Source organism: Heloderma suspectum, chromosome 1 (genome assembly GCF_057233095.1).
Source record: "Heloderma suspectum isolate Gila_16-S chromosome 1, 16-S_ref, whole genome shotgun sequence".
Classification (NCBI taxonomy): Eukaryota; Metazoa; Chordata; class Lepidosauria; order Squamata; family Helodermatidae; genus Heloderma; species Heloderma suspectum.
Window position 1 is genome coordinate 122,025,297 of NC_139458.1, and position 14,483 is coordinate 122,039,779.

Consider the following 14,483-nt stretch of genomic DNA (forward strand, 5'->3'; position numbering starts at 1 on the left):
CTCCCAGGTAAATCCGCATCGGATTGCAGCCTAGGTCTTGCTTGACTCCAAATCTTTTTGCTGCCTGATGCCTTGTGCAGCCCGAGCCTCTGCACGTCTACTCCAAAGTAAGTAAATCCCACTGAGTTATAAAGGGCTTTGCTTCCCAGGAAGCGAGTTTGGGATCGCAGCCTTCAGGTTGCAATCCCAGCGTGGCTGGAGAACATCGCCTCTCCCTCCCTCCCAAAGAAACCGGAAGACCCCTTTCCTTCCCAGCGGCATTTTGAAGCCAACCGCAGAGAAGAATGCGTGTGAGAAAGAGAGGAGAGGGAAAGAGAGGAGAGGGAAGGGGAGGGGAGGAGAGGGAAGGGGGAGGAAGCTTCGCTGGAGCCGCTTCCCCGCCTAACCCCAGTCCGGACGCGGGTGGGAGGAGAACGTCAGCTCGAACAACTTCCTACGAGGCTTCTAGCGGCAAGCACTAAAAAGCGACCTTTTCAACCCCTGCCAACGTCGGCTGATTCCTGCCCCCTGGCCCTGGCAGCATGGAGGAAGCGATGAATGGTCAGAAAGGGGAGGCGGCTGACTGACTCTTCGCAGTCCCCGGCCGCCGCCGCGCCGGGTGCCTTGCCTGCACATTTCGCTCCACCCAGCCAAGCGCGCTCCCCTTCGAGCTCTTGCAGTCGCCGCAGAAGGAAGGAAGGAAGAAAGCACGCGCGGGGGGGGGGGGGGGACACAGAAAGAGAAAGAAACCAGCAAGGCGCCGCCTGGGGAAGGGGGCAAGAGGGAGCCGGACTGCTGCTGCGCCAAGCACCCAGACGGCGCTTTCTCTGTTGCCCCCCCGCTCCTTCCTGCCCCCCTTCGCTCCTTCATTTTTGGCGGGCGTGCTGGAGCCTTCCTGCCATGATTGCGCGGCGCGGGGCTGCGTGACTCCGGGCTGCAACGCGGGGAGGGCGCATTCCCGAGCCGAAGACCATGCGGGGACTGGCGCAGCTCTTCTTCTCCTGCTTGCTGTGCCTCGGCAAGGTAAGGCGCGGAGAAGGGGGGAGGGGCTACCGCTGTGGAGGGGGGAGCACATTGCTGGGGTGGGGTCTCAGCCGGCAAACGACTGTGTGCCCGCCGGTCCCCGGCGCTGCTTTCCCCGCGTTCCCCTCTGCTGCGGATGAAGCCCTACCCCCACCCCCGGCGACCGCGGTGCTTCCCGCCGTGTGAACACGCCCACCTTTCGGCTCCTTTCTTCCTACCTGCCCACCCTGTTGTGTCACAGAATGCGTCTTGGCTGAAGGCGGGGAGGGTCTGTGGAACAAGCGGCTCTCTGGTCCTTCTGGAAGGACTGGACGTGGCGGCTCTTTCGCGTCGCCCGTCGCTTCTCTGATGTGTTTGCTTCACACGTTGACCATTCTTACAGCGGGCCGTTCTTACGAGCCCCTTAAGTGCACGGGAAAACTAAGCGCCTCCCAACCCTGCGTTAGGATCCGGCTGTATGGGAGTTTTTCACATGTGACTCTGAAAGCCTGGATACATGTGAATTTGTTTAATGGGGGAATCGTGGAGAAAAAGCCATTGATAGGTGTGTATTTTTTTACGTTCGCAGATGTAGGAAGGAGAACTTGAGTGTAGGGTGCCGTCCTAGGCAGTCTCCCCGGGGAGTAAGCCCTACTGAAACTAGTGGGACTTTAAACATTCCTAGGATGGTTCTGTCAGTTGTGGAAGTGACCTCTGGACATGTCTGGCTAGGGATTATGAGAAAGCTGACTGGACCAAGGTCCCCAGAGAGGAGCACATGCATGTTTATATGAAGTGTGAACCCACCTGTATGACTTCTACACTTGAGGCATTTGCTGCAGGTATAACACCGGTGTTCCTACAGCATTTGTGACATGTAGCTCTGCCCTGCTGTGGATATGACAGAGTGCGAAGCAGGGATAGGCAAGCTGACCATTGGCCATGCTGGCTGGGGTTTATGGGTGCTGTAGTCCAAAGCATCTGGAGAGTGCCAGGTTGCCTACCCTTGAGAAAAAGTAAGGAGCACTATAATACAGAAACTTGAAGCTTTGTGGGGTGGCTGTTTTTTTTAATAGGCTGCTGTATTCTTGATGATATGGTAGATTGCGTATGTAGATTAGTAATATTGGCAGCAGTCTTCAGTGGGACAGTTTGGTCTATTCCATTGCATTGTTCATTATTCTTGAAGTACTCTGAACATGCTGCTCATCTGAAACCCACCTCTTTCTTCATTGCAATGGAAATACCAAGCATTGTATTACTCACTCACACACCTTTCCCCCTTACAGCCATTAGTAGATGAGGTAGCATTATAGCAAAAGAGCTTGTCCAGTCATCTTTTAGTGACTGAATTAAAGTTTGGGTTAAAGGCAATATCTTCCACTCTTAACTCACCACATGGCCTGAAGGTTGCTGTTTCTAGGAGTCTAATATGAGAAAAGAATGGACTTTTCAGAGAGTAGGATTTTGAGGGTGGTGGTTGCCATTAAAATGATAGTAGGTAGACCAAGAGTAGATGACTTGTGGGCCTCCAGACATTTTTGCCTACAACTCGCATCATCCCTCATCATTGGCTATGCTGGGTAGGGCTGATAGGAGTCGTAGCCCAAAACATCTGCAAGGCCGCAAGTCCCCCTCCCCCACCCCCCAGAAACACACTCCAGAAAGGAAGAATCCAAAATGTATTATGAATGGTTTTGTGGCAAAGAACTACTAAAAAATTGTAGAAGCCCACCATGCTTGCCACAATAAATCTTTCTGACCTACTAAGTAACAGTATACTTGTGGCAGCCTCTTTAGAACACTTCTGGTTTGATGAAGTTCTCAGATGCTTCTCTTAACTCCTGAGCATTATGAGGCCTGAACAAATTTACTGCCTAATTTGGGATAAGGCACTTAAAGCTATATGAGATAGTTGAGGAAAATAATAAAGTAATGAACTGCAGACTCAGTAGTTGGCATTGGGGCCTGGTCTTAATGTCACTTTGAAAAATCATGGGTGTATGCACCTATTTCTTAAAATGCATACAGATATAATATGGGAAGGGGCTAGTCTCTTATCGATTGCCACTTCCCTAGTAATTAATTATGTGGCTTTGGGCTTTCTCAGAAGCAAGTTGAGTAATGTTCAGCTATTGGGAAAGTGAACAGTATGCAACCTTCTTCATATTTGCAAATATGTGAAGCCACAGACACCTGAACCTTAGTGTCATCTGAGAATCTGAATTAAGAATTTAATAGTGCCAGACGCAACATTAGAATAATGTTTTTAAAGCACTGTTTCTCAACAAATAACCTGCAGGCCTGCTAATTCTACCCTCTTTCTCCATCACTACTGGTCCTGCACATTTTGAGGAATCTTGGTGGAGGTCTAGTTCTGCTTACTGTGTTTCCTTACAGGAGTGGGGCACTGGTGCTCATAAGAAGGGTGTGGGAGTAGCCCTGTGGTGGCAGCTCACTGACTAGGGCTGGCTTCTTTGCCGATATAATGAGTGCTGATTTAAGCAGTGTGCTTCCACTGATTTCATTGCCTTTGTGTGTGAATTATCCTTGGTTGGCAAATACCCAGCAGGTAGCTGCATGTTGCAGCATCTTAAAGGCATGCAGCTTTATTGTGGCATAAGCTTTGTGGACTAGATTCCACTTCAGCAGACCATTGATGTGGCTCAAAGTTTACCCCACCCTTCATGAAGGCTGCATAAAGCAGCCTTCCCCAAACTGTTGCCTTCCAGTTGCATTGGACTATGCTGGGTGGGGGCTTATGGGAGTTACACATCTGGAGGGCACCATGTTGGGGAAGGCTTGTCTAAAGTCTTAGGGTAATGTATGTATAGTGTCATGGTTAGAGTGTTGGACTAAGGCTAGGAAGATTCTGATTCAAATCCCCACTCAGCCATGAGACTGAGTGACTAGTTACTCGTTCTCTGCCTAATCTGCCCCACAGGGTTGTTGTGGAGATAAAGGTCGATGGAAGCAGAACTTTATAAACCATCCTGAGCTCCTTGAAGTAAGGGCGGGATAACATGTAATACAATATATATAAATCTTTGTGTGTGACACAGATATATACGCACATGCATATATATATATAATATAATCTGTGTGTGTGTGTGTGTGGAGAGAGAGAGAGAGAGAGAGAATCTTTCTATCTTCATTTCTTGATGAACCTTCATTCCTTTTCAAGAAGTAGTTTACACTTGTATTGTGACCAAGGTTTGAGGAAGAGGGTCACAGTTCCCCTGTAATATGCTTAAGTTGTGTTACTGCTAGTTAATTAGTTACAAATGCTCTTATTGCAGTCAGCATTTAAATCCCTCTTACTTCCCTAATGCTAGGAGAAGCATATCACAGTATTTGTATCTACTTTTCACTGAATAACAAACAATAACAGTTCAATCTTATGCATGTTTACTCAAACATAAAACCCATTGTGTTCAATGGGACTTGCTTTCAGGTAACTATGTATAGGATTGCCACTCCTTCCAGATTGCAGTCAAAAAGGATGGAGGATGCTCAAAGGGCAACACTTATCTATTCAATGTTTCAGTCACCACTCCTTATACAAGGCAACTTTCCAAAAACCATTTTTCCCCTGAATTGGATCATGCCATTGTTGTAAAATGTTATTTTATTTATTTATTTATTATATAAATTGTGCCTTCATCCAGGAATGTATTCCAGGGCGTTATATATAAACATTTGAAACCTTCAATAAAACAGTTAAAAATATAAAACTTTAAACAATACAATATTCTAGCCTTTGAAAAGACAATAAATTTAAAGTGCATGGGCAAATAAACCTAGAACCAAAAGGAATGTAGTGTTGGTGCCCGCTGTAGCTTCCTTAGGAGGGCATTCCAAAGTCAGGGCGCCACCACAGAAAAGGCCTTTTCCTGTATATGCATAATGTACTTCTATAGATGGAATGTGGAAAAGGGCCTCCTCTAACAATCTTAATGCAGACTGATATGGGAGGAGGTGCTCTGTAAGATATTTGGCCCCCAAGCCATTTAGTGCTTAAAAGCTAAGCATTAGTACCTTGAATTAGACTTGGTAGCAAATATGCAGGAAATGAAATAATTATAATTGTGTTAAAGCAGTATTCTTCTGTTGAGAGTCTATCTCACCTCTTCTCTCTCTCTCTTTCTTTCATATATACTATTAACAGTGTAGTTTATCTTTATATTTTTACACTTCGTACAGCTAATTGCTATTTTTTAGGGTGCAATCCTATGCAGGTTTAGACAGAAATAAGTCCTAGAACTTCCAGCATTCCCCAGCAAGCATAGCTGGCTAGGGCATGCAGGGAATTGTAGGACTTTTTTCAGTCTAAACATGCATAGGGTTGTACCCTTTATTTTTCCATTTCTTGTATTAAGGCTATACTTCATGAAGTGGGTACTTTAGAATATGGACACAGAAATGTTTGTTTTAAAAGAGATCAGCAGGACTGGGAAAATACCTCAAATTCCTGCACATCAACATCACATTTTTAGGCAACAGCTCAATATATGACTGAAAATATTTCAAATTCCTAGATGTCAGCATGGATTTTCTTAGTATCCAAGCAACCATTTGATCAGCCATGGTGATCATTATGTTATCTATTGCATTTGATGGCTTACCTTATTTAGGGGTGCTTCCAGGCAAGGCTTTTGTTTTGCAATCACCTTGCCTCAAACTTGGAATTTTACAAGGGGTCCAGATGGCGTTGTTTTTGACATGTAACTCACCCATGTTTTCCCACCACTTCCTCTAGTTTTCATGTTTCCACAAAAAACCTGATAGGAGGAAAAGATAGAGTAGGTGCACAATACCTTTTGACTGGTAATGCTAGGAGCTGTCAGTCTGGAAGCAGCCTTAGTCATAATGTGAGTAATAGTAGATTATTTAAGAGCTATTGTGGTATAGTGGCTAAACATGTGAACTAAGAAGTCTCCAGTTCTAATAATGCATCAGTCACAAACTTATTGGTTCCATCTGCAAAATGGTGATTGTGTAGGCCTTCCTTACTGGATTATTGTGAGGAATATTGAGAAAATGTCTGAAGCATTTTGAACTGCTCTGTTTAAAAAGTGCTGGTGCCATTCTTGTTGTCCATTTACTTCACTTGTTATGACTTTAATTTCTTCTCATGCTAGCACTTAAATATTGGTAATCCCTCACCTCCCCATGTGAAAGTAGTTGTGCTGTATGTATATATATTGAGTTTAATCTCTACATTATGTATAGCATTATATGCTGCCTTTCCACTACAAATAGTGCTCGAGGCACTATTTAGTGCTCAGGAACAATAAATAAAAATAAAATACAAAATTGTAGTTAAAACATGAAAGCTAAGCAATTAAAATACACCCATAAAAAAGAAACAACCCAGTTAAACCTATTTCAGCAACAAAGGATACTTCCAGACCAGCAGTTCCTAGCACTACCAAATGAAGCGCACCTTGCAGCTATTCAGTCTTTGCCTCCTTAATTATTTCTTTGTGGAAAGGAAAAGGATGGAAGAAGCAGTTGGAATACATGGGAGGGTTACAAAGGGTAGATGTCATCATCTGGACCCCCCATAAAATTCAGTGTTTGAGGCAGGGCAGTTGCATAATTAAAACTATCTGGAAGCACCCACGAATTTTAAGGGTGCAGTCGCACCCTATGTATGTTTAGAGAGAAATAAATCCTACAATTCCCATGCTGGCTGGGGAATACTGGGAGTTGTGGGCCTTATTTCTATCTAAACATGCCTAAGGATTGCATCCTAAAAGTGTAAAACTCGGTCTGAATAAAACAGCTGGTGGAAGGACAACGAAGATGGAGCTAGCCTGGCCTCCCTTGGCAGGGAGTTTCAGAGTCTGGGAGCAGCCACTGAGAAGGCTCTCTCTCACGTTGCCCTGGTCAATAGTCTGGCTGCAGCAGTATAGATCAGCTGAAGGTTCCAAACAACTTTCAAAGGCAGCCCAATGTAGAGCATGTTACAGTAGTCTAAACAGGATGTTTCTTTTCAGAAGAGAAAACCAGGCCATGGAGCTTTTGTCATCAGCTCCTGAAGAGACTGACAGTGGCCTGAGAACTGCTGTTTTATTGTTTTGTCTTTTACTTCTAAATAATTAAATTCTTTAATTTAGTATTTTAAATTGTAAACCACCTAGAGTACCTTGGCAAAAAGGTAGTTGTTGTTCAGTCGTTAAGTCATGTCCGACTCTTCGTGACCCCATGGACCATAGCATGCCAGACCTTCCTGTCCTCTGCTCTCTCCCGGAGTGTGCTCAAGTTCATATTCATTGCGTCGGTGATGCTATCTAGCCATCTCATCCTCTGCAGTCCACTTCTCCTTTTTCCTTCAATCCTTCCCAGCATCAGGGCCTTTTCCAGTGACTTTTCTCTTCGCATTTGGTGGCCAAAATATTTCAGCGTCAGCTTCAGTATCTGTCCTTCCAATAAGCAGTCAGGGTTAATTTCCTTTAGTATGGACTGGTTTGACCTCCTTGCAGTCCAGGGGACTCGTAAAAGTCTTCTCCAGCACCACAGTTTGAAAGCATCAATTCTTCGGTGCTCAGCCTTCCTTATAGTCCAGCTCTCACAGCCATATGTTACTACTGGGAAAACAATAGCTTTGATTATGCGGACCTTTGTTGGCAAGGTGATATCTCTGCTTCTTACTATGCTGTCTAGGTGTGCCATAGCTTTCCTCCCAAGGAGCAAGCATCTTTTAATTTCATGGCTACAGTCACCGTCTGCGGTGATCTTGGAGCCCAAGAAAATAGAATCTGTCACTGCTTCCATTTCTTCCCCTTCTATATGCCAGGAAGTGATGGGACTAGATGCCATGATCTTTGTTTTTTTAATGTTGAGTTTCAAACCAGCTTTTGCACTCTCCACTTTCACCCTCAACAAGAGGCTCTTTAGATCTTCTTCGCTTTCTGCCATTAGGGTGGTATCGTCTGTGTATCTGAGGCTGTTGATAATTCTCCCGGCAATCTTAATTCCAACCTGTGATTCATCCAACCCGGCGTTTCTCATGATGTACTCTGCATATACGTTAAATAAGCAGGGCGACAATATGCAGCCTTGTACTCCTTTCCCAATTTTCAACCAATTGGTTGTTCCATGTCTGGTTCTTACTGTTGCTTCTTGACCCTCGTACAAGTTTCTCAGAAGACAGGTAAGGTGGTCTGGTACTCCCATCTCTTTCAGAATTTGCCACAGTTTGTTGTGATCCACACAATCAAAGGCTTTAGCATAGTCAATGAAGCAGAAATAGATGTTTGTCTGGAATTCTCTTGCTTTCTCCATGATCCAGCGAATGCTGGCAATTTGATCTCTAGTTCCTCTGCCTCTTTGAAACCCCGCTTGTACTTCCTGTAGTTCTCGGTTCACATACTGCTGAAGCCTAGCTTGTAGGATTTTGAGCATCACCTTGCTGGCATGTGAAATGAGCGCAATTGTGCGGTAGTTTGAACACTCTTTGGCATTGCCCTTCTTTGGAATTGGAATGTAAACTGACCTTTTCCAGTCTTGTGGCCACTGTTGAGTGTTCCAAATGTGCTGGCATATTGAGTGCAGCACTTTAACAGCATCATCTTTTAGGATTTTAAATGGCTCAGCTGGAAGACTGTCATCTCTGCTAGCTTTCTTGTTAGTAATGCTTCCTAAGGCCCACTTGACTTCACTCTCGAGGATGTCCGGCTCAAGTTCAGTGACCGCACTCTCATGGCTATCTTCCTGTATAGTTCTTCTGTGTATTCTTGCCACCTCTTCTAAATCTCATCTGCTTCTCTTAGGTCCCTGCCTTCTTTGTCCTTTATCATGCCCGTCTTTGCACAAAACGTTCCCTTGAGAGCTCCGATTTTCTGGAAAAGATCTCTAGTCTTTCCCATTCTGTTGTTTTCCTCGATTTCTTTGCATTGTTCATTTAAGAAGGCCTTCTTGTCTTTCCTTGCTATTCTCTGGACCTCTACATTCAGTTGGATAGATCTTCCCCTTTCTCCCTTGCTTTTTGCTTCCCTTCTTTCCTCAGCTACTTGTAAAGCCTCCTCAGACAGCCACTTTGCTTTCTTGCATTTCTTTTTCTTTGGGATGGATTTCGTTGCTGCCTCCTGAACAATGTGACGGACCTCCGTCCGTAGTTCCTCAGGCATTCTGTCTGTCAGGTCTAATCCCTTAAATCTATTCCTCACCTCCACTGTATATTCATAAGGGATATAATTTAGGTAATACCTGCATGGTTTAGTGGTTTTCCCTATGTTCCTCAATTTAAGCCGAAATTTTGCAAGAAGCAGCTCATGATCTGAGCCACAGTCAGCTCCAGGTCTTGTTTTTACTGACTGTATAGAGCTTCTCCATCTTTGGCTGCAAAGTACATAATCAATCTGATTTTGATATTGACCCACTGGTGATGTCCATGTGTAGCGTCACCTCTTGTGCTGTTGGAAAAGAGTGTTTGCTATGATCAGCGTGTTCTCTTGGCAAAACTCTATTAGCCTTTGTCCTGCTTCATTTTGTACACCAAGGCCATGCTTGCCTGTTATCCGGGTGATTTCTTGACTTCCTACTTTAGCATTCCAATCCCCTATGATGAAGAAGACATCTTTTTTTTTGGTGTTAGTTCTAGAAGGTGTTGTAGGTCTTCATAGAACCGATCAACCTCAGCTTCTTCGGCCTCAGTGGTTGGGGCATAGACTTGAATTACTGTGATATTGAATGGTTTGCCTTGGTTTCGTACTGAGATCATTCTATCGTTTTTGAGATTGTACCCCAGTACTGCTTTTCCCACCCTTTTATTGACTATGAGTGCTACTCCATTTCTTCTAAGGGATTCTTGCCCACAGTAGTAGATATAATGTTCACCTGAGTTAAATTCGCCCATGCCTGTCCATTTTAGTTCGCTGATTCCCAAGATGTCGATGTTCAATCTTGCCATCTCATGTTTGACCACCTCCAGCTTACCTTGATTCATTGATCTTACATTCCAGGTTCCTAAGCAATATTGTTGTTTACAGCATCGGATTTTCTTTTCACCACCAGACACATCCACAGCAGAGTGTCCTTTTGGCTTTGGCCCAGCCGCTTCACTCTTTCTGGCGCTACTTGCAAATACCCTCAGCTCTTCCCCAGTAGTATATTGGACACCTTCCGACCTGAGGGGCTCATCTTCCGGCATCATCTCTTTTAGCCTTGTGGTATGTTCCATGGGGTTTTCTTGGCAAGAATACTGGAGTGGGTTACCGTTTCCTTCTCCAGTGGACCACATTTTGTCAGAACTCTCTGCCATGACCTGTCCATCTTGGGTGGCCCTGCACGGCATAGCTTATGGCTTCACTGAGTTACGCCAGCCCCTTCGCCACAACAAGGCAGTGATCCATGAAGGGGAAAAAAGGTAGTATATAAATGCCATAAATACATTTAAGTAGGAAGACATGGCTTAGTCTCTTGAACAGCATATCCTCTGGCTCAACTCAGTCTTTCATAAGGCCAAAAATTGAGAAAGCCTGGTAGCCTTGCAGCAAACTCTTGGTTTTTTTTAAAGGAAAATATACAATCACAAACAAAACAAGCATAAGAAACAGAAAATACAAGCACAGTATTGCATCATGTCAAATGATGGGGGCCATAACTCAGTGGGAGTGTATGCTTTGCGTACAAAAAGTCCCAGGTTCAATCTCTGGCATCTCCAGATAGGGTTGGGAAAGACCTCTCCCTGAAACCCTGGACAGCTACTGCCAATCAGCATAGATAATACCGAGCTAGATGGCCCAATGGTGTGACTTGATATAGAGGAGCTTCCTACGTCATTATGATCTGAAACAATTGGGCAATCACTTGCATGAAATTGTCATTTCAGTTTATTTCAGTCAGTTTTTTTAATGGTTAGAGGGGTCGATGTGAAAGTTTTCCTCTGTGATGTGTATAAAGTTGAGACATAATGGAGAAAGAAACAAATAACTGAATTCCCTGAAACAAGTGAAGGTATATTTACTATGTGCTGAACTTCCCTGCCTCCCAGGTTTAAATGCAACCTTTAAAAGAAGAGGTTTTAAAATCTAATGTCCAGTGCATGACAAGTAGCGAGAGTGTATGGGAACAACCTTCTCTTTAACGCTTGATATCATAATTAAATAAATAAATAAATAAATAATTGAGGCTCACAGGATGGCTATTTTGTGTACTGTTGACATGCAGGCAACTGCTGAAAATTTTCATGCTATGTAAATCCTCTTTTGTTAGAGAAATGTGAGGCTGTAACTGTATGGGTGTATTGGTATATAATATGATTAGCTGTTTACACAGTGGAGATGGATATTACTAATTACTGCTGCTAATTCCAGGACTCACTGCTGGAGAATGTGAAAGTTGGCTAGCTTCAAAATCTAGCATCAAAATGTTTCCTTTTTCCAAAAATAGTGTCTCTTGCATATGGAAAGCTTAAGACTCATCTTTGCTCCAGACAACAAGAAGGTAGATGTTCTTTTTCTGCTGATCAGTCTAGATCTGTTTCTTCACTTAAAAATAAGAGAACATTTATAATGGCCTCCCCCAGCAACAAACAAGCCAACAAATAAACCATAACCAATGAATTTGTATTTGGAGCAAATATTAGCTCTTGAGCCCTTGGAGTACAGCAGGCATTGTTTTCTAGCTACTCAAATGATTTCCATTCATAGGGGTGGGTGGGAATTCCTACAGTATTCTCGGCTTTTGGGAGCTGAATTTTATCTCTTCCACTTCTGCAGGTGGCAGCTACTGCATCCTGGTGTTTAGCTCTAGTGATATGAATGAGTAATATTTTATTCCTTTATAGAAATAGTCTCAGTTTTATATGTGTGTCTTGCTCTTTCTCCAAGTAGCTCACAGCACAGTTTTAGCTTCAGGTAGGCTAGGTTGAAAGATAATTGTTTGTTCAAGTCCCCTTCTTCCCCCCTGCCCCAGTAGAGTTTCATAGCTGGTGGGGATTTTGAACCTGGTTTCCTACATCCAAATATAGTGGCCGTGTGTCCTCTTTTACAGAGGACAGTCCTCTGTTTGAAGGGCTGCCAGAGGACTGTCGTCTGTTTTGAAAGCATCCTCTGTTTGAAGGGATGTCTAGTCCAAGTCTGGTATAAAGGTAACCATCAGAAGGAAGAGCTGGGCCTTAAAACTGCCCATCTACAGCACCTGGACAGCAGATTCAGCAGGCACACAGGTCACCTGATCACAATTTCCCCCACTGTGGTGAGATGTATTGGATTTCTATTTAAATTAGAATAATAATGTCTAAATTTGTATCTACACATATAAATTAGCATATGCAAATTTTATGTAGTTTGATGTCCTCTTCTTTGGTGATTCATATGTGGCCATTTACATCTAAATCACTGTAGGTGGTGAATATATGCAAACTTACAGTTCTAGAAACACTTTCTTAAAATAGCTTGAGTTTTAAACTGGAAAGGTACCACAGCTATACGATTTCATGGCTCAAGTCTTCTTTAAGGAATATTTTTTTGCTTTTTCTTGATGGATTTCAGATTTCATAATTCCAGGTGCTGTGCATGTACGCTGAAAGAATTCAATACTTGCAATTTTTCTGAGTTTTTTTGGTGTTTTTTTTTTTTAATTTTCATTTATAGTTTGGTGTTTCTGAGGGTGTTTGTATGTTTTGGGTTTTTTTAAAAAAAAACAAAACTCAAACCAGGGCAGTATCCTATACTGCCATTGCACCTCCTCTAGCTCTCTTGCACCGGTGGAACTGACTGCTAGCACAGCAGGAGCAGGCAGTTCCTTAAACAACCCGGAATTTAGCTGAAATGCTCCTTTCTGGAATGGGGCAGGTCAGAAGAGCTAGAAAAGAGTGTATCTGCTCTTTTCTGGTTGTTTCAGGAGCTGCTAGTTCCTGTTGTGCTAGTGGTCAGTTCTGCTGTGCATGCAGGCAGCATAGGATACTGCCCAGAGTGTGATATCTCTCAAGTCATGTTGCTTATTCACATGTAGTGTGATGAGTGTTTGTGTGTGCACACGTGTCTGTGTATATAATTTGAATTTAATGTGTAAAGTGAACTTTCAGGAGGTCCTCATATGTTTTTTCTTTTTCATTTCATGAAGGTTATATGCCCATGTGCATGTGGATAATTCATTAAAAATACATGGGAAATACTTTTAAACAAAACATTACATACCTATTTGGAAACAAATGTACATACCATTATCAGAATGATGAGTCAGTTTTGTTAAGACTGTGGGAACAGAACAAACCATCTACTTCCATAGACAAAGAATCAGGAAGTAATGTTAAAAAGCTGCAGTAACACATGGAGGGATAGGTGGAATTAATGTGTTCTTTTTATAGCAACAAAATGAGTCAGCAATTGGGGATGTTGTAACAGCAACCATGGAATACTACCAAATCAGTAACAGTTTTCTGTATTTCTACAGCTTCACACATTTAAGAAATGGGGGCAAACTTCCCCATATTTCTCGCATAATAAACTGGTTTTCTGTTCATCCTACTACATGTAAGAATGCATGGCAGAGAGAAATGTACATCACTTTTTTAGTAATACAGTCGACCAAGTAACCATGAGGTAGAAAACCCTACCACCCAGTAAGTTGTTTGTGTTCACTTTCTTTCATCTTGGCTATAGTCAGTCAAAAACATTTACAGAAGGAAAGTTTTAAAATACAAATGAGCTGGTATAACGGGTAGGAGTGGGAACTCTGACCCAGCAAATCTCCAGTTCAAATTTCACCTTGGCCGTGAACTCATAAAGCCTTAGGCAAGCCACAATTACCTCAACCCCCAACCTGTGTAATATGGGGGCAATAATACTGATCTACCTTGCAAAGTTGTTATAAGGTTTGTTTGTTTTATTTGTACCCCACGTTTCTACTAAAAAAATGGCGCTCAAGGCGGCTTACAGAACCAATTCAAATTGATTAAAACAATACATTAAAGTGCAATAAAAACATAACAATTACAAAAGACATACAAGAGTCAGAGAACGTTTGGAAACAATACTTCAGGGAAAAAATAACAAAGTTACCAAAAGCTGTCTGTGCTTACCTAGGCACGAGTCTTCAAACAGGACAAGGGACTCCAGAAATACTTGGAAGTCCAAAGCACAGGCAAGATGAAGACTAAGACAATGGACAGCTGTAAAGTTTATTGAGATAATGTATGTGAGGAGATTTGAACACTCAAAAAGCACTAAGTATTGTATTTATAGCTGCTTTAAAGTCAAAATGGGCTCCCAGAGTGGCTTACAACAATTAAAAATCATGACACAGAGGTTTAACAAACTCTAAAATGTTAGGGATACACGCGCACGTATTTTAAAAAATCAGGGAGAGAAGAAGAGGAAATATTGTCATAAGAAGTACCTGAAAGGATCTTGAATAACTGTCTACATAATGTTGCTAGTGTAAATATTTTCATGATTAGTCACACCAAATATTTGCAGATTAATATATTTTCTGGAACACCCTAAGCAGTACTGTTTTCCCCATTTCTTCTCATGCTTTGCAGTATGTAG

General features: G+C 42.9%; 1 protein-coding gene across 1 annotated transcript in view; it reads left to right on the plus strand.

The window, feature by feature from the left end:
• The first annotated feature begins 321 nt into the window (after positions 1 to 321).
• Positions 322 to 14,483, plus strand: part of PTPRJ (protein tyrosine phosphatase receptor type J) — a 146,907-nt gene continuing 132,745 nt past the window's right edge. Inside the window, exon 1 of the mRNA XM_084855422.1 lies at positions 322 to 1,002. Coding sequence (XP_084711548.1) covers positions 952 to 1,002 — 51 coding nt within the window. The 5' untranslated portion in view covers positions 322 to 951. The remainder of the gene's footprint in view (positions 1,003 to 14,483) is intronic.